This window comes from Chionomys nivalis, chromosome 12, assembly GCF_950005125.1.
Source record: "Chionomys nivalis chromosome 12, mChiNiv1.1, whole genome shotgun sequence".
Lineage (NCBI taxonomy): Eukaryota > Metazoa > Chordata > Mammalia > Rodentia > Cricetidae > Chionomys > Chionomys nivalis.
This window is the reverse complement of record NC_080097.1, coordinates 17,065,733-17,085,832: the sequence shown is the minus strand read 5'-3', so window position 1 is coordinate 17,085,832 and position 20,100 is coordinate 17,065,733. Positions and strand designations below refer to the sequence as shown.

Below are 20,100 nucleotides of genomic sequence, written 5' to 3'. Positions count from 1 at the left end.
ATTTGCATTTCCCTGATTGCTAAGGAAGTTGACACTGAACCTGATAGAAGAGAAAGTGGGAAGTACTCTACAACACATGGGCACAGGAGAACACTTCCTACGTATAACCCCAGCAGCACAAACACTAAGGACATCATTGAATAAATGGGACCTCCTGAGACTGAGAAGCTTCTGTAAAGCAAAGGACACTGTCACTAAGACAGAAAGGCAACCCACTGACTGGGAGAAGATCTTCACCAACCCCGCAACTGACAAAGGTCTGATATCCAAAATATACAAAGAACTCAAGAAATTAGACCGTAAAAGGTTAATCAATCCAATTATAAAATGGGGCACTGAGCTGAACAGAGACTTTTCAACAGAAGAAGTTCAAATGGCCAAAAGACACTTAAGATCGTGCTTAGTCCATTTTTGTACCAACACCAATTCATACAAAAATACTAGATATACATTTTTCATGCTTATAAAATATTCAACATATCTACAAGAGCTAGTTCTGGGACAGGCACCAAAGCTACAGAGAAACCCTGTCTCAACAAAAATCAATATATATATATATATATATATATATATATATATATATATATTCACCACAGATTCTTTGGAATGGAAAAAAATTCCCTAAAGACTTAAATGTGTGTCAGTAAAGGACAAGTTAAAAGCTGCATCCCATCTGCACACTAGCACATCATGCAGAACATCATGGAACTATCAGAAACAGAGTTAGATCATTGCCACATGTCCATGTGTCTAAACAAGAGGCTTGGAAGAGGCTGGCACCGTAGAAAAGAGAAGGGGGTGAGAATAAGTAGTGCTTCATGTATAGAAGAAACCCTGGATGTTGTCTCTGGGAAAAGCTAGGGGCTAGAAAGGGGAGATTTCTTCTTTCTTAGCTACATTTTTGCTGTGCCTAAGGTTTTTGTCATATCTATGACATTTTCAAAAATAAATCATGTGTGTTTATATATACAAAACAAAAGCTACGCAGAGGAAGTACTGGCAAAAGAGGAAGGGCGAAACCTGGCTTGTGCTATCCACCTTGCTTCCAGCTTCCTGTGCTATAACCCAGCAAGCCACGTGTTTCTGTAATTTCCTAGTCTGAGTGGCACCAGGCCTTCTTTGGAAAGCAGGAACTTCAAAGGCTGTAGAAAGTGGTGCAAATAGTCCTTGCAGAAGGCAGACAGCCGCTCCTACCCAATACTCTCAGGACCTTACCTCCTTCATGAACTGTACTTCTGGCAATTCTTACAGCATTTACTACCTTGCTCCTTTACGCTCTAAGGGGGCATTTATATCATAATCCCTTATACAACCGTGGCTGTGAAGACTGAAATTAAAGAAGTATCCCATGAAAGATGACTATCAGACTGCCTGTTTGTTAAGCATTCTTGACAACAGGCCTGATTTAGCCTGGCCCAGCTGGAAATTGACTTGTTGATATCTACGGATCTAATAGCGTTGCTCATTATCCGTCAGTCCCACAGCCGTGTGGGAAGCACTGCTCACCGTCCGTCAGTCCTACCGCAGTGTGGGAAGCATTCACAGCATTTCCAAAACTCCTTAAATGAAATTAGAACAGTATCCCAGCCAATCCACACCCTGGAGCCAAAGGGGATAATGAAAGGAGTGAATGCTTTATTCTTTAGTGTTAAATAGAATACATAACAAGTCACATAATCAATGATTCATTACTTCACACACAGCAGGGAAACCAGTATTGAGTGTTCCCATTACACAACTGGTTGTGAATAGATAAAACAAAATGAAGCCTTTGGATGGATGAAAGCAATTTCAAAGTTTGAGCACCTCTGAAAAGATTTCACCCAGGTGTTTTGTTTTCTTCTTAATATAGAGGGGCTTTTATTCTTGGGTTTATGTTTCATTAGAAAAGTCTGACAGTGATCTTGTCCCATTAGATTTTTAAGAAACAACTCAGAGATATGTATCGCTTAGCAAATAACATGTTCAACATTTCAGAATCCAAATAATTATTACAAACAGGAATTTTGCAAATGCCCAGAAAAATTTAATTTACATGTTCAAAATTCATAGCCATGATGAACGTTTCAATCCCTTGTCATCAAATGGATACTAACGGTGGCAGAAGGAGAATGTGTACCATCTGTGCCCAAAAGTTAAACCAAAGTTTACCTGGCTATAAAGTCACAGAGATAGTTGTGTAACAGTTCGTTACAATTAATGTCTACACACTTCAAGACACATTTGAAATAAACAAAACTGGCTTGAAAATAACTGAAAAATACTTGAAGTGGCAAGCACTCTTGGTCAACTGGTCCATCTTCCAGCCATACAGCAGTATATGCTTGGTCAACTGGTCCATGCTCCTACCATACAGCAGTATACTCTTGGTCAACTGGTCCATGCTCCTACCATACAGCAGTATATTCCAAATGCTTATCTTCTGCTGGTGTTCTTCCAGCTTTGTTTAATGGGGTCCAGGGAAGAATCTAAATCCTCACACATTAATACCAAGACATTTGTACTGTCCAAACCTGTCACTAAGAAATGTTGACTACAACCTAACTTATTTATGGTTATATGAAGTCTTCTTGCAGGTCCTGTAGACCCTGGGAATAAGAAGACTGCATTTCATTCAGTACTCAAGAGACGGATTGAAATTATCCAGAATATTCAGAAGTTTAACTGATTTGTAGTGATGAAAAACATAATAAAAACTGCAAGCAAAATCTTGACTAAGAGTTTAACAATAAAAATACCAAGTTTACTATTTTTGAAATATATCAATCTTACAGTACTTGTAACTAAGACTGTAAAAGAAATTCTTAAGGAATTCACCTCCTTCACTCAATATTTTTCAAACTATCTGCATTATAGTTTATTTTACATGTAGGAGTACAAAAATGATTTGAATACTAGATTGGAATTTACCATAATTTGAAGAGTTAAAAAAAATTATCAAAGCTTTGTCATACATGACTGATGTAATAAGAGCATTCCATGGAAACTACAATAAAAAGTGGGATATGTTGTAATGCTGCCAGTTTTCTCTGAATATTTGCACATTATATATATCTTCAGAGAAGCAGTAGGTATACATACAGTGAAAATATATATATATGATTCTTTTTTTAAAAAGAAGACAAGTTGGGCTAGTATTATCACTTTGCTATTAATTGAAAAACCTAAATAAGAAACACTAGATAAAAATAGTATTAAAAGGGGAAATTTTTCTCACACCTTCAAGAAATATTTTCCTCTACAATTCTAAAAATTTAGAATTAATGTGGTTCATAATCCACATGTATTTAAAAAAACAAACAACACGTCAAGCATCTAATACACAAGCATGGAACACGGTACCTATTTTTTTCCAACCACAATGACTGTCAATGCTTCTTTATAAAAGTCAGTTATTAAATCTAATGTCATTCCATTATTTATCAGCATCAAATGGTAATTTGATCAACATATGCAAATGCTTGCCTCTCTGAGATAGATTAATGCGGCCATAATTATCTGAATAGTTTACAACATTCCCCCAGGTCATTTCAAAGATATTCTTGAGAGCCTTGTTCCATTTAGTACTCTAATCAAATTCACAGGTGCTAACCAATACTTAAGAACATTTTGTAAGCCTTAAAAGTTCCTTCCAAAGCCCAAAGCCCAGGCAGAGGAAAGTGCCCATGTCAGGCGACCCTGACTCTACCATCCTATGTTCGTATCACAGGATAAGGTGACTACTTGCTGACTTAACTTTGGGCTAAAAAGTACACTGTTTTCATGCCTTGGTTTCACCGGTAGGGGGCACAGTCACTTCCAGAGAAGGAGGCCCACGTACTTACTCTTCCTAACAGGAAATTCCCAGACCAGCCAGAGTGCGGCGGAAAGTACAAAAAGATGCCTATGTGTTAACGGGACAACTGAACAGTTTTCCAAGATCCGATTCATGAGACTGGAGTGCAGACAAAAATTCAGCAGTTTCTCACGGCTCCCGAAGCTGTGCAGATTTGACGAGGGGGATCAGAACTTCATCTTGTCATCTGCAAGCGTATTTTGATCTGTTCCAAAGGCTTTATTAGTCATGCATTTCTTTGTTAAGCAATCTAACAGAGTACCATGGCATGGAGAACCTATGACACTGCTAGATCATTTCAGGCTTGAAACAAAGGTTCTGATCCACTTTCAAAAAAAAAAAAAAAAAAAAAAAAAACAGCTCAACGTTGAAGTTAACACAACTCCCTGGATCCTTGCTGCCTCTCTTTAAAACTGCAGACTTCCTACAGAAAGCTAACTTCTCTTTTTCTTTTTCTTTTTATAAAAAAAAAAGTGGCTAAAAAATACTTAAATCTCTTTCAATTAAAATGAAAACATTATTGGATTAAAAATATGGATAGTTTGGATACAGGTAGACCGTTAACTGACATAGGATTAGTATACAACTAACAACCCAGCAAAAATGTATGGAGCAAACTCAGCCTCACAGTTATGAATGTTTTCCTGACCTAAGTTCATGGACAAGGATGTAAGAAACTCACCAAAGCATGTTGCTTTTGCTTATACACCATCAAACCCAAGTTACCAGGGGTAAATATAGTAAAATTTACAGCATTAGATGAATTAAAAAACTAAATGATTCGTGTAAAATCCTTATATATGGTATATACAGATTGGATCACATGAGTCTGAGAATAAACTGTCCCGATTCACAACATCAGCCATGGACACAGTGAAGTACAGTACAAGGTTCATGTTTAAAAAGACAGGGAAACAGCACTAATTGAATCACTTAAAACGACTCTTACAAAATCTTTAAGAGCATATTTCAGAGAAAGATGATGAAACAAACACACATAAAAAGGCTTCTCCATCTCACAGATAATTCAAAGGATGCCGCTCGACAGGAAGCAGCTGGATTCGCCTCCCTCGGGCTGTGGTGTACACAGGACACACACTAGGAATTCATTCCATGTGAGCGTAAAGGCATAAGTCCTCCTGCTGCTGTTGTATTTACCTAAAACACCACGTTATTGCTCGGCTCACACTGAAGTACTTAGTGGTTCGTTTACAAACATTTCCCTTTCCAGCTATCTACGCATGGGCGCCTCCGGTGCCTCCGTTCATCTTCAGCTCTGTCACGTGAAAAGAGTCCACTGAAAGGTCAAACAAACGCACGAAAGAAATGGAGTGGCTCGGGGTTTCCGAACAGCCCAGGAGTCCACACTTGCTGGGCTTAGAAAAACAACAACAACAACAATAATAATAAGAGATCTTAAGTCTAAGTAGCTAAAAGCAAACCTACTTCGCTTAAGTAAATAGGCTATAAAATAAGGAAATATAATAAACAAGAAAATAAACGGTCAAACCACTAAAACTCTACTAGGTAACTCTTTGGTTAGGTTATACAAGTATTAGCAACTTAAAGTGTAGGACTCAAAAGAGCTTGATAAACTTCCAGCTGAAAGTGGGCCTTTTACTAATCTTGATAAACTCTAAGTTTACACATACTGTTTGATATCTTTTTAAAATGTGCATGTACTCAAATGGATGGTACAAACTTCCAACTTTCAAATAATAGATGAGTATGTCCTCGCCCCCCTCCCCGCCCTTCCTCCCCTCCATCCTCCCTCTCCCAACCCTCCCACTAGTCCTAGACCTAAGGGCTCTGTGCTAATACTGCCAGGTGACTTCCTGCAGCGCTGGGGGCCTGGGCAGCCTTGCCTCCTGCTCCCTGCTCCTTGCCAACAAGTGCAGCCTTAACCAATAAAACTTAAAGCTCCAGCAAACAGCTGACGAGAAAGGGCGCCTCCGCAGGCAGGAAGATCGCTTTCTACAATTTTAAGCCACAGGAGAACTATTGTTGGGGGGAAATAGGATCCTCTCCAGTTAACAGCACTAGGATTTACTTCTTTCTACCTGTAACTTTAAAAAAAAAAATTACTTTATTTACAATCTCTGAACTGCCTCCATGGGGTCTTAATTCTAGTACAGTCTTCCACTCAATCATCTAAAACTTTATCTTCCTAATGAGGATCAAGTCTGTAATAACCTTTTGAACACTATCTCTACACAGCGCTCTCAGTTCTGAGCTCTGAAACCTCTATCGAGTCAAAGGATTCGAGATTTCAAAGCCTCTTCCGCACTGTACGCTGGACACTGTCCAATCCAGTTCTGAACAATTCAGTCCTTTCCAGGTACTTGGTGACTTTGCGCCCGCATCGCCCCCCACTAGATCTCGACTCAAATACAATCTGGGGGAAGGGTGGTTGGAGGCCAGGAGTAGAGGACTCATAGGTAAATGGAGCACTCTTGGTCAGCGGGGTCCAAAGAAGACGAAGAAGGCCAGAGGATTTGTGACTGCAGATTCTCAAGCGGGGAGTTGACCGGTCTGGGTGAGCTACTCGGGGCGGGGGTGGGAAAGAAATGAGGGGAAGGGGGCTAGGGCATATGTAACCCTGTGGTCCCCTGTGGAGGAAGGGAGCGGGCGCAGGAGTGGCAAGGGGTCTGGGGAGCTCACTCCCTGCAGAAGACATACTCGGTGTAGCTGGTCCAGATCTTGTCCTCGCTCTGGTCGGTGCTGCTAGCAAAGGCGCAGGTGCCAGTGGAGCTGCACGCCACCATGTGGAAGCCCGCCTCGGACAGCTTATCGAAGGCCTGCTCTAGAAAGTTGAACTTGAGGTAATAGCGCGAGGTGTAGCGCTCCGGAGGCCGGTCCGGGTCCCGGCTTTCATTCAGGGTGTCCCCAAACACCTCCTTGGCCAGCGACGTCTTGCCGCACACCGTGATGCGCGCTACCCGCCGGAACTTGGCGTCCGCCTGGGCGTCGCGCCCGATGGTGTAGGAGCCGCGGTAACCGATGGTGATGTAGCCGGAGCGCCGGCTGCCGTCCAAAGACTGGGACGGCGTGAGCAGGGGGCCCGCCGCGCCCCCGGACGGGCTGCGGCTAGCCAGCTCCAGCGTGGGCGACGGAGCCCCGGCCGAGGCGCCCTCGTGCGGCTCGGTCTCCGAGTAGCCCAGCGGCTGCAGCTCGTCGCCCAGCGAGCCATCCTTGAGAACCCCGCGGCGAGAGTGCGGTGGCGGTGGCCCGGGACCCGGCTGCTGGGGCGCCCCGAGGCGACGCACGAGCTCCGGCAGCTCGAAGTACTCGGCCTCGCGCTGCAGCCGGCTGCGCTCGGGGAAGTAGTCGGGCAGCACGAGCTGCAAGTCCCGCAGGTAATCCAGGATGTAGCGGAAGAGGAAGCCGTCCCGATCCAGAAAGAAGCGGCCTTTGCTGTCCCGGGCCAGCTCCTGCGGCTGCTGCTGCGTGAACATACGCCAGAGGAGCGAGTCGGGGACCGAGACCACGGTGCAGCGCCGGGTCACATACACCTGGCCCCCCACGTTCAGCTCCACAATGTCCGGGAAGAGCGTCGGCTCTGCCGAGGAGGACGACGAGCCGCTGCCACCCCCGCCTCCACCCCCGTTGGGTAATCCTCGGGTGCTGTCCGCCAGAGCCATGGCCAAAGAAGTGGCCAGGATGGACCAGTGACAGGGAGCGGGGTCGCGATCGGGAGCAGCAGCCGCTTTTATCCCGGGAGCCCTGCACTCAGGCGGCCGCAGCCAGCAAGAGCCGCGCTGTGCGAGCGCGCAGCTGTGCGCCCACGAGAGCCCCGGTGCTCCAGGCGAGTGGCGGGTCGCGGCCCGCGCGCCGCTTAAGTAGAGCCACCCGCTCGGGCGCCGCCGCGCGCAGGAGGCGTGGGCGGCTGCGGAGCCGCTGCGCTCGTTCCCGTTAGGGGAGGGCTTGGGGGGGGGGGGAGGAGCGGGGAATGGATTTACAGGCTAAATGCTGACGCGGCTCGGGGCTGCAGGCTCCACCCTGACCCGCAGGCTCCGGGGGGCGATCGGACTGTCACCACCCTCCTGCGCCGGGACCCAGCTCTCCTTCCTCTTCCGCAGTTGAGTCAGAGCCTCGGCGCTTCCCCAGAAGGCTGTTCTCTTAAGCGATCATCTGGGGTCCTCTTCTCGGCCGACCACAGCCGGCACCCAGGGACTCCAGAAGGGGTCGGAAACTTTCTGGCAGAGTGGAAAAGGCTTGGCAGCATGAGACCTAGCGCCCCCTAGACCTACCCGCTTCGAACTGTGCAGAGCGCTGCGGTAGAGGATCCCAGTGTCTCTGGAAGTTCTGATGAGAGGTACAAACTCTGGAGGGACGTAGGAGTCACTGAAACCCCAGAGCAACCAAAGGTTTTCATGTGACTGCAAAATATACTTGAAAATCCCCTAGAAAACACACGCGAATGCTTCTCGAGAATCGTTTACTTTCCGAGTGCATAAAGTCTTATCAGAAAACCTCAACATAGTTCTGCAGTGAGCCGAAATGGAAGAGGAAGTTGGGTGGGCGAAGGGTGGTGCTTATACTGCATCCCCATAAAGGCTACCTAGCGCCTCGGAAAGCGGAATGTGAGGCCTCGGGTTCCTTTCAGTCATCTGTGAATCGCACAGCATCAGAAAATTCAAATCTAAGGTAGTTTTTAGTAATATTTTATTTATAGTTCCTTGAAATTTTAATACACATATACGAGAAGTTGGATTTCTGCCCTTGGACAGCTATTCTAGAGGTCCAGGAGCGCTTGTTTCCGGGTCCCTCCGTCTTTCTCTTCTGTGCATAACAAGGCCGTGCACCAGAGAAGCGGATGTGTAAGTCCCAAGGCCCTTTAGATCCAGCCCTGGTCTCTATGGCCTCCTACTTCCTGTACTTTTGCAGTGGTGCCCAAATTGCCCCCAACAGCACTCCGCCTCTGCTGAGAAGCCTCCCCTGGTCTAGCGGAGGAATGAGACAGATCGCTCTCTTCAGATTTCCACCTTTGCACTAGGCTCCTTCTGAAATTCCAGAATTGTGAGTGGTTATGTGGTTGCTGGCTTTGGTAATTAGTAAGGGATTGCAGAAGACCGAGGTAGAGGAGGATCTCAGAAACCACGAAGCTAATAAACGCTGTTCTGTGTGCTCAGTGTCAGACCTTGGAGAATTCGAGGCTGAAGACTAGCCGAGGCTCCTTCAGAACAGCCAAGAGGCAGAGGATTGGCGATCCAAACAGGTATCAGATCACTCTGAAGGACAGGCTGTTGATCACGATAAGCCGGGAAAGATCTTTGTTCTGTGCAAGTAATGGGCTTGGCAGTCTTCTCACGACGAGTGTCATTTTCATTTTTTGAAATGTTTATGTCTGCCGAACAATTATTGCACTCGTGCCAGCGAGCTGAAATAAGATCAAGACCCAGATCGGGCTGCTTAATTGCAAGCACGGATTTTTGGTACTGAATATATTTCATCATTTTTGTACTGTTCTTTGGGATAAATGATAGTTGACCCAAGAACTCCAAGTCCCAGTAGAGAATCTGTTACATCAGCGTCTGAGGCCTGACAAGACTGGCTCTTTTCTGTAAATTTCTGTAAGCAAAGACTTCTGTGTCACCTTGTCACAACTGGGTCGTTACTTTCGTTCATTGTTTCGGTAGATTTCAGGTCTCCTTTCAGGACTCTTCCAATCTTGAGGATTCTACCCCCTCTGTGCCCCGCCCCTCTCTGGACCACACCAGCATCTCCTCCTGCCTGGATCACTGCCTGGGCTTCCCATGGGCTTCTATCCCAGCACCCACTAGTCTTTTATCACTAGACGAAAAGGAGGATCGAGTCAGACCCTATATCGGGTGTGTCGCTCTGCTCAGAGCCCTCCAGTACCTCCCCAGATCACCCAAGAGCAAAACCAAGTCCTCTGAGTGACCTGAAAGACTGCATGCTTCTCTCTGACCCCTCCTGCTTCTCTGGCCCATGCATCAACACTTTGCAAATAGTGTGCTGGGTTTGACCACACAGACTCTTGGTCCTTCTTTTTCTCTTTGCCTAAATGGCCCATCCTCCCCCTGCAGTGTCTACACCTCTTCTCTTATCTTCCCCAGGCCCCCTTTCTCCATCACCCTGTGTGATGATGCTCAGCTCCCTTCTGGCAGCCTCCCCTTCCCTGCCTTATTTGTTGAAAGTCTCTTTCCCTGTGTCAGAATGTAAGATCCAAAGGGTTTAGGGATGTTGGTCAGCTTCATTCATTACTGTATCCCTAGTATCTAGAACACAGCTGGGGTTTTGTGGTTATCTGATAAATATGTTGCTCATTCACTTAGTCCATTAATATTGCTTCAAGGTCTACCACTGTGTTCCAGGAAGTGTGTTATAAATAATCACTGCCCTCTTAGAGTTTATAGCATACACACACACACACACACACACACACACACACACACACTGTTCAGGTAGTAATGAACATCACAAAAACAATTCGTGAAATTAAATAAATGAACAAATGTGAGGATAACACCTTGTGTAGACTGTCTGGGAAAGGTGTCTCTGTTGAAACGACAAGGGATCTGAAAAGAGAAAGCCATAGCACATTCTATAATAGTAACAGTCTAGGTAGATGTTAAACAAGCCCAAGGGGTCTTGGTGCCTCTCAGGACACGTTTATGCGCTGTGCCACCCACTTGTGTGCTGTGAACACCAAAGCGTCCTTGACATAGTCACAGGCTACAAACGGAAAGTGAGAGTTGCTGCGCCTCCTGCAGGCCTCGGGCAGCCATTGGCGCCTCCTACAGGCCTCGGGCAGCCATTGGCGCCTCCTACAGGCCTCGGAGTGCATCACAGCTGAAACAAAGCTTTGAAAATAACAAAGTTAGACTAAGATGTTTTTGTTAAATAACTTTAAGGTGAAAACCCTAAGAAGACAATCTAAAGTTTTAGAAAAGCACACATACTTGAATGCAGTGCTCTTTAAGGAACAAGAACAATGAAGAACCAGTTAATACTGGCTGACTTACTCTCCTTGCTGGGTTTTGTTGATGACCAAAGGTGATGATCGTGATGATCAATTCCTTATACCCATTTATGTCCTCAATATCCTGATGTAAAAAATTATTTATGAATTATTTATGCACCTTAAAGATCTAAATAAAGCTGACTTATTCTTTTATATATATAAAAGTTTAAGTTCATGATTTCTTTAGGATTCCTTATAAGATTACCTTCCAAGATAAGTAATTGGCCCTTTCTTTGTAACTGCAAAATGCCACCTGTCAGTAAAAGACCTGACAAGAACACCTCACTTGCCCACAAGGTTAATCTATAACAAGTTGCTTGGGTATGAATGTGTGTGGATTCTTGGGATAATTTGTTTTTCACCTGTAATACATAAAATGTTTACTCATGTGAGGGAGATGAAAACCACGGTTTTACCTCTCATCATTCACTTGAGAAAGGGATTGCAACTGTTTTGACTCTTGTTCTGCCTGGAAGATTCCGTTGGGGTATCTAAGCTGTTAAACAACATGAGATAAAAGAGAGAGAATAAAGAAAAAAGAAAGAAGGAAAAGGAGGAGAAGAAGGAGGAGAAGGAGAAGAAAAAGCAAAACATCAAGAGAGTCTGTGAGTTGCCATTTTTCTTAGCCCCTACGCCCCCACACCCCAGATAGAAAAATTTAGCTTTGCCAACTCTGTGGATTCCTGTGCTGCTGGAGGGGTCCCCCAGACAGGGGTAGGTTAGTATCACAAAACGTAATAGCTTGGATGCTTGGATCTACTGGCCTGGGTATGTCTGGGGGGAAAGTGAGCCATTGCTCTTTAGAGCATCCAGATTGTTAAACTCACCTGGCTGGATGGAGACCCAGAAGGATTTGGGAAAGTATCCTCCCTATGTTTGGGTTCAAGGCATTCTCCAGCGAAGGATGCCCCAATGGTCACTGTTCTTTTCCATGTGGTCTTGGCTCTTTCCTAAGTAAAAGTGAGCACACCTTGGAAGAACTTGGACCTTGAAGCTAAAGTATCAGATACTAGAAGCATTTCTAGCCTACAATCTCATCTTAGGCTTTTCCAACCTGTGTTCACCACCCCCACCTCACCCCACCAAAGCACTTAGAAAACACTCGGCCATGATTTAAGGGCAGAAACATTAAGGGAAATGCAGAGCTAAAAGGGAAGGAATAACTGGAGTGGGATGAAGTGAGTGCCTCCGAGGACTGAATGAATTTAATATATGCGAAGATGATCTGCAAGCCGTAAAACACCATTCAAGTGTCACAAGCATTGTTTCCCACCACTTATCATGATGCCTGACAAGTCTGCTCAGTAAATCCTGGATGAATTAATGAATTGCAGAGGCAGTAGAATGGATGCCGAGAGGAAGAAACAGGAGAGACAGGACCAGAAATTGTCCTGAACAAATGTGGGTTGCATTTAACATCCTTCAAGTATGTGTAAATTTTCTCTGTTTTAAAAGAAAAAATCATCCTTCAAGTATGTGTAAATCCTCTCTGTTTTATGAAAATCATTGACTTTAACATTCAGAGGGAGGAAAGAATTGGGTGCAGGGATTAATTAAATGGCATTGGGTTTAAGTAAATGAGGAAACATCGATCTTAATTAAGATTTGATTTAAATACACCAATATCTAATCTTCAAAGAGAAAGAGAATATTATGTGAAAGAGATTGCTAAGTTACTAGGAAACAAAGAGTCTCCCAACGTTATAATATTATCACTGTGGGTTGGTGTTTTTATATCTAGTATTTTATATTTAATAGAACCAAACAGAGAAACAAAGTATCAGATTTTTTTTGTTTTCTTTACAATTGATATTTAAAACTTTTCCAGAAACCATTTATATAATAGTGAGTGTTTCCCTAGCCCTCAACACATATCAGTCCTGTTTATATGGCAACGCAGACATGAACTTATTTAATTGCCACAGTAGCGCTTCTATGTTACAGCGTTGTGTTTGCCCAATTGGGAACTAACAGACTAAAACAAGGAGAGGTTTGCCTTCCCTAGATAACATAGAATGTAAATAATTGCACTGATATTTTAACCAGGAGTCTGGCTTTAGACTCTGCTTTTCAACCCTCAGCTCACAGCCTCTTAAATGAGTGCTTTATTCGTATTAAACTGTAGTTTCTATGATTTTGCCACTTTACAGACAAGAAGCCCAGGGCAAAGGGAGGTTACGTAACTTGGAAAGACGTCTTAGTGCTGCTCTACACATCTACAGGAGACAGCGGTGGTATTAGTACCGCTATTCTAAAGCCTATGGTTGATGCCCTCCAGGAGGTTTCCAATGTAGTCCCTTGGAAGGATGGGATTAGAGTTAGGTCCTTGGTTCTCATTCCTTCTACCCATGAGACAGTTCTCCTCACAGAGAGAGGAGATACAGGTGGAGGAGAGACACGATCATCCCGACTCTGGCCTCCGTGACAATGAGTGTGATTTATTTCTGGCGCTCTAATATATCACCATGATGTGCAAAGCACTGGACTCTGGAAGTGTTTGTTTGGTTTATTCTGATCTCATTAACTCTAGACAAGGATAAAGTGGATGTGTGAAACTGCTGAGGTCCAGGCTCTGGTCTTCAAACACAAGCAATATCTGCTGGTCCCCTGAGGCTCATAAAACTGAACAAGTGCATTTGACTTGTGGCTTTAAACATCAAACTTGGCACTAGAATAACTAAACACATGCCCACACTCACACCACACACACACCACACACACACAAATATTACACACACCACACACACACAAATATTACACACACCACACACACACACCACACACACACCACACCACACACACAAACACTACACACACAACACACACGCACACACCACACACCACATACACATCACAGACAACACACACATAACACACAACACGCACACACCACACACCATAAACACACACCACATACACACCACATACACACCACACACAACATACACCATACACACATAACACACAACACACACATAACACAACACACACACACACACAGTGATTCTGGAATTTCAGACCAAGGCCTTTTGTGTTTTCAGTGCCTCTGTGTAGTCAGGTTCACATATGTTCGCAATACTTTGGGGAAGAGTCATTCAGCCTGAGCTACAAATGAGGGTAAACAATCTTTGAAAGCTTAGATGAGTTCAGGCGTCCTTCAAGTTCCATCGGAACACAAATTGCCTCTCCCAGAGCTGAGATCAAGCCCTGACTGATAAGCCCTGACTTCACTTTTGTTGTCTTATGTTGGTTTATATTCACTACATAGCACTGGATTTCACCCAGACAATACTTTTTTAAGTAGAGTATGCATTTTGGCTGCATTCACTCCTGACCCTTCCCCTCTGGCCCACTTCTCCTGTCCCTGTACTCACCTTCGCTCCTCGTCCCCACCTACTTTCATGTCACACACCTAGTAACAATTTCATGTACAAAAAAAAAAAAATCTAGAACTCATTAGTGAGAGCCAGCATGTGATGTTTGTCTATCTGAGTCTGGTTTATGTCATTCAAATTGATGATCTCCATCTTCAGTGCTGGGTACACTCCTCAACAGCCGTGTCAAACCTCACAACAGCCACCCTGGAGCCCACGCACTCATCTGAGAGAAACCGGAATTACATCTGGTTAGGACATTCTTTCAAAGGCATTTTACACACAAATGTGTACTGTTGCTTTATGCTCAGTGCTGTATAGAGCTGATCTCTTTTTATAAGACTCTAAAACAGGGGCCCCTCGCTGCGAGAAAGTCCTGCAAGCCCAAAACTGAACTAGGACAAAGGCAATTTCGTGGGTCTGAAGCCAAGGTGACGATGATCAGGTGGTCACCTTTTGACATTGGGTTTTAGAGATCTCCGCCCTGGAGTTCTCTGACATGCTGAGTAAGACCGAGTTTACGTTACTCAAAAAGAAGGATGAAGGCCTGATTCAACTGCTGAGATTTTAATATGTGGTTCCAGAAAGTCTGCACATTTTATTGTGAGGTTTGGATGAGAAGCCAAGCCACTGGCTAGACTATAATGGTTAACAGTTTATGTAATTGTACGATCATTTGTTTGGTATAATTATGGATGGAAAAAATTCTTTCCCCGAGTTGCTTTCCAGTTACTGCAGAAATGTGCCATAATATTTTACAGTGAAAGAAGTGGCCTTAAAGGATGTTAAACCTTCCATTTATATTATTCAGTATGACTTATTCTGAGAAAATACGTGGTTTTTTTAGAGTCAAATACAGACAGGCAAAGCATTATTTTGCAGTTCCATGGTCCTGTATTCTTTTCCTGACTTCACTTAAAAACTAAAATATCAAGAAGATTTGTTTAAATGTTCTCAACTCTGTTGTATGTTACATTTTAGCAACAATGTTTATCTTCTCCAACTCCTGAGATAATCCAAAGTGCTTCATTCTGCTGTATCTGACTCATGAAGACAACCTCAGGAGCCTTCACAATCCAAAGACAGCGGCTTTCTCTCTGTCTTATCTGGGTCCTTGGCTGGGAAATCATGGAGAATCAAGCCAAGAGGCAGCAAAGGCACCCTCCAAACAACTGTGGCCTTTCCACACTACACGCAAGCTGCCCTGGCTCCAAAAGAGAAAGAATGCACATGCACACTGTGAAAGAAACTAATTTCTGATGGCTGCAGCAGATGCTCCTGGACAGACGCCAACAATGCAGAAGAGCTCTGGCCCTTCTCCACATGTGTTCAACAATATCTATGAATATCTATGAATCTGAATATCTACGGCACACCCCCTATGTCCCCAATCTGCTGGGAGTCATGGATGGACCACCATGAGTCCTTGGCCCATGAGAAGAGTACTGGGCAATGCTGATACTGCCTACCCTGACAAGCTTAGTTTAACCACCAGAAACCATGTGATAGAAGGAAAAGAACTCCCAAAAGTTGACCTCTGGCATGCCTTGCATGACATGCATACCTTGGTGGAATGTACCCTGAAACAGACACCCACACACATTTTGTACAAAGGTGAGAAAGTAGCAATATCAGAGGCCACCAAGAATTCCATGAAGCACAGGCAATTATCATCGGGAAGCAATTTACTCCCTGTAAGCCAGGGAATAGATGTATGATCTAAGACTGCCAATTCATTAAACCAACGCAATATAGCACTCGTACAATGATACAAATACAGCAATACTAAATATATTATATTCTATGTACAACACATATTATATACAACAGCATTTTTATTGTTATTTTGTACACCAGTGTGGTACATGCACATATGCATATTCATGTCTGTGTTTTGGTATGTGCACATATGTTCATGTGTGTGCAGGAGTACATACATGTGTGTGATATGTGAGTGTCTTCCTCTATCATTCCTCACCTTATTTTTCTATGATAGAGTCTCACTAAACCTGGAGCTCATTGATTGGCTAAACTAACTGGCCAGAAAGCTCCAGGGATCCCCTAGCTCTGCACCCCCAATATTAGGGTTGTAGGCTGGCACCACCAACGTGCCCAGCTTTTTATATAGGTGTCAGGGATCTGACTTCAAGTCCGAATGCTTGCATAGCAAGCACTGTGTGGGCTAAGCCATCTCCCCAGCTCTACAACAGCATTTAACCTTGGGGAATTATTCAAAGCAAAGCCAGTTTTAATAGATCAAAGCTGAAGCGCTGGAGGGTCTCTAGAAGACCAAGGGTGGCAAACACAGGCCTGAGCACCGCAAACATTGCCGGGTTTGCCCTTTTACCCCTTTCCCTCTCCCTTGCTGAAAACTGTTACGTTCCTGAAGCTAGCCCTCAAGATGCAGTCCCTTATTTAGCCACTGACTCATTCCTGAGACAAAACACCAAGCTCTACGAATCAAAATCCATTATTTAGCCAATACGTCTAATTAGAATTTACCAACTCCCCCTCGCAGAGACTCCCCCCTTTCCCTTAAACTCCCACTCTTTGCTTGCTTGCTTGTGCTTACTGCTGTCACCTTCGCAGACTCCCTCCCCACCTGCTTTCCCCTCCAGGCTAATAAATCTCCTTTGTGCTGAGAATTTGGCATCTGTATGTGTCCCGTACCAATCCCAGGGGACCAAGCTCCCTTTCACATACAGTTCCAGACACAGGATGACTGATAAGTAACACCCCTTGCCTGACATTTATTTTAAACAACATAATCTTAGAGTCATTTTACCAGGCAAAGGATGGAAATAGTAAATGACCACTCCCCACTTTCTGGGCAGTCTTTCTGAAAACCTAAACATGCTTTAAAAAGAAACATCAATTTTTAAAACTTAAAGTAGCCAGATTTTTCATGAGCCCTCTATTTCACCGGCCCCAGGGCCATGGAGACCAGCGCTGTGCATTCGCACGGGTTTGTAAATATTTCATCACAGAGGTGGAGATGTGCATACTACAGACAGAGACAAGAAGCTTTTGTTTATTTCAGAAATTGTCACTGCCAGTACATGGCCATAGTCTAGAAGTCTATCCCACCTCAGGCCATCTAAGACCAGATGCCCTTAAAACACTCGAGGGTGGGTGGTTGCTGTTGTCAAGGGTATGGTGCCTGTCTGTTGTCTGAGCCTCTCTCCTGAACCTATCAGATTCTTCCTTCTCACTCTGCCAAGCTGATCCAGGAATTCAGGGATGCTCTCATGGTCCATGTGTTGAGCGCCTTCTGTGTGGAAGGAAAGCACAGTGTAATCTCTTCTCAAGTGCTGGCTCAGACAAGAGCTGGTCCTCTGTGGGTGCTGGAGACAAAGCTGTATCTCAGGCAAACAGATTTCCTGTGCTGGGGAGAAGCTGCAGACACTGGACACATCTTACAGCAGACAATCCCCTGTTTATAATATTGTACTTTGCAGCCAACAAATAATAGTTGAAGAAAAACATTTGTCTGTTTCAGAAAATGATCTCATCTGTTCAGTTTTTCCTTTATGTCACATGGAATTTGCGTGATGATAATGATGATGATGATGATGATGATGATAATGATGATGATGATGGAGTGATGTTATGAATGCATATTAATCCTGCTTAATCTACATATCATTAAAATATTTATATTGACACTTATTGATTGATACATGTGTTGGGGAGCTCCAGCTCAGAGCCCCATTCCAAACCCTGCCCTCTGCACGCCAAGCAGCAGCTCCCTGGAGCTGCCCTCTCCAGACCCCACCAAGGCTCAGCTCCTCCCCAAGAGCTACCCAAGACCATGCCTGCAGGGTATTTAAGACCTGGTCCCTCTACCCGCCGTGTGATTTTTCTCCCCTGCCTTTCCAAGAATCACCCCGGAGTTGCTTTGTTCTGCTTATTAAACCTGGACTTAATAATTCGGCTTGATTGGCTTAATGCATTGGTGGAGGATTCCCAATAACTGGGGATCCAATATTTATCAATAAGTTTCAAATAAGCGCTGCCTATTTTTTATTTGACAGTTAAATGTTGGCCCTAGTTAGATAGCAGTTTCAACTCACCAAACAATTACCCGTGAATGCTCCATCAGAGCCCTAAATATTTACCAGCATGCATTGGGGCTTTCAGCGTTTCCAGGCAATGCTTCAGATGCCCGGGAGAGAAGACTGAGCTCTGAGCCTGTGCCACAGGTAAGGTGATGAAAACCCCCGCCATGCAAGAACATCAAAAGACTCTTGGTGTTTCCTCCAGTGATGTTCTCAGAAACTCAGGAGAAGCTAAGATTTGGGTTTCCCAGAGGGAGTGAGCCAAGGGGTAGACAGGGGAGTAATTAAAATGATGGAATACACTCTAGCTGTGAGGGAAACGAGGGCAGAGCGTGGCTTTCTCAAAATAGTACTACAGACTCCGGGTTACTCGTGGATATTCCTTTCTCCTCAAAGGAGGAGTTCAGGGAGCCAATAGGGCGTACAGTGGGGTTTCTAGCCGAGACGGGATAATGGAAGGGTCCCTTCCCACCTCTCTGTCTATTTCAGTGCCCCGTAGCCTCCTTTATTAAGAATACATGTCTGCATCCCGCAGCTTAGAGTCTGCCAAGAGAGCAAAGCCTTTTCAGCTTCCCTGGACTAATCAATACTCCTTTCACTTAAATTCTCTTTCGACCTTCAAAAGCAGCTTCTGTTGGTGGCTTGTACTCCTGTTTGTGTGAAAAGGGTCCTGTTGCTAGACCTGGTCATTACAGTATCTCTATTTCTGTCTGCCTAAAGATAAATTTCTTACTTCCAGAATTCTAATTAAAAGTACAGCCTTGCTCCAGATGTCTTAACTGGGAAACCGGACTCAACATACAGGAGGAAAAACGGTGTAAGCTCTATAGCCCTCCCTCCCTTTCTTTTGACACAATTAGACTAAGTCAAACTAGGTGTCACCACACATGGCTGTGACCTGCACTGACACCCGGGAGGAAGACATGTACCACTTACCTGTTCTATAAGTTTGATCCAAGATCATCATACTAATCTCACTGGCCAAAGCTTAGTGAATGGCCCCGTCATGGGGTCCTATGGTGCACATATGTATGCAGGTGGGGAGGACAATGTTCTTGGAAGAATGGCAGGCAAAGAGGTTCAACTACATGTCTAGTGACAGCAAAATATTTTCACCTAAATGTGAGGTGTGTAAAAGTCACTGGAAGATACACATGTTTACATCAGTCATCAGACCCCAATGAAAGGTAACCCCATGAGCAATAACTGTGCAATTTCTGTTTATGAGTCCCGCCTGCTCTCTTCTTTGTTAGCCACACTGTATTCTTTTCTATTACTGTAACAAAATGAACTAAGCCGGATATTAATAAGAAAAGAGGTTGTACTGCCTGGTTTTATGTCGATTGAGCATGAGCTAAAGTCATCTGAGAGGAGGGAACCTCAACTAAAAAACTACCTCTAGTCTTTAGATAAGCAGAAATAAATAAATAAATAAATAAATAAATACTACCTCTATAAAATTAGGCTGTAGGTGTTTTCTGAATTAAGGCTTGATGGGGAAGGACCCAATCCATTATGAGTGGTGCCACTCCTGGCCTGGTGGTCCTGGGTTCTATAAGCAGTCTGAGAAAGTCAGGGAAGCAAGCCAGCAGGCAGCACCCCTCCATGACCTCTGCATCAGCTCCTGCTCTTAGACCTCTAGTTCCTGCCCTGGGTTCCTGTCTTGGCTTCCCTCAGTGATGAACTTAAAAACTGTAAGGTAAATAGATAAATAAGTAAACCCTTTTCTCCCCAAGTTGCTTTTGCTTATGACCAAAACATATTCACCACAGCAGTAGAAACTCTAATATGAGTGTTATTTCGAGCTCATTGGGGGAGATCAAGGTCTGAGATTGCTCAGTGCCC

At 44.3% G+C, this 20,100-nt stretch overlaps 1 protein-coding gene across 1 annotated transcript; it reads right to left on the bottom strand.

The window, feature by feature from the left end:
• Positions 1–5,596: 5,596 nt before the first annotated feature.
• On the bottom strand, positions 5,597–7,704 carry Kctd12 (potassium channel tetramerization domain containing 12). The gene has a single exon (XM_057786324.1). It carries the CDS (start codon positions 7,474–7,476, stop codon positions 6,493–6,495), a length of 984 nt encoding a protein of 327 aa, XP_057642307.1. The 5' UTR covers positions 7,477–7,704; the 3' UTR covers positions 5,597–6,492.
• Positions 7,705–20,100: the final 12,396 nt, after the last annotated feature.

Excerpts from the sequence above, each read along its gene's own strand:
- Kctd12 (XM_057786324.1), bottom strand. The coding sequence starts at position 7,476 with ATGGCTCTGGCGGACAGCACCCGAGGATTACCCAACGGGGGTGGAGGC.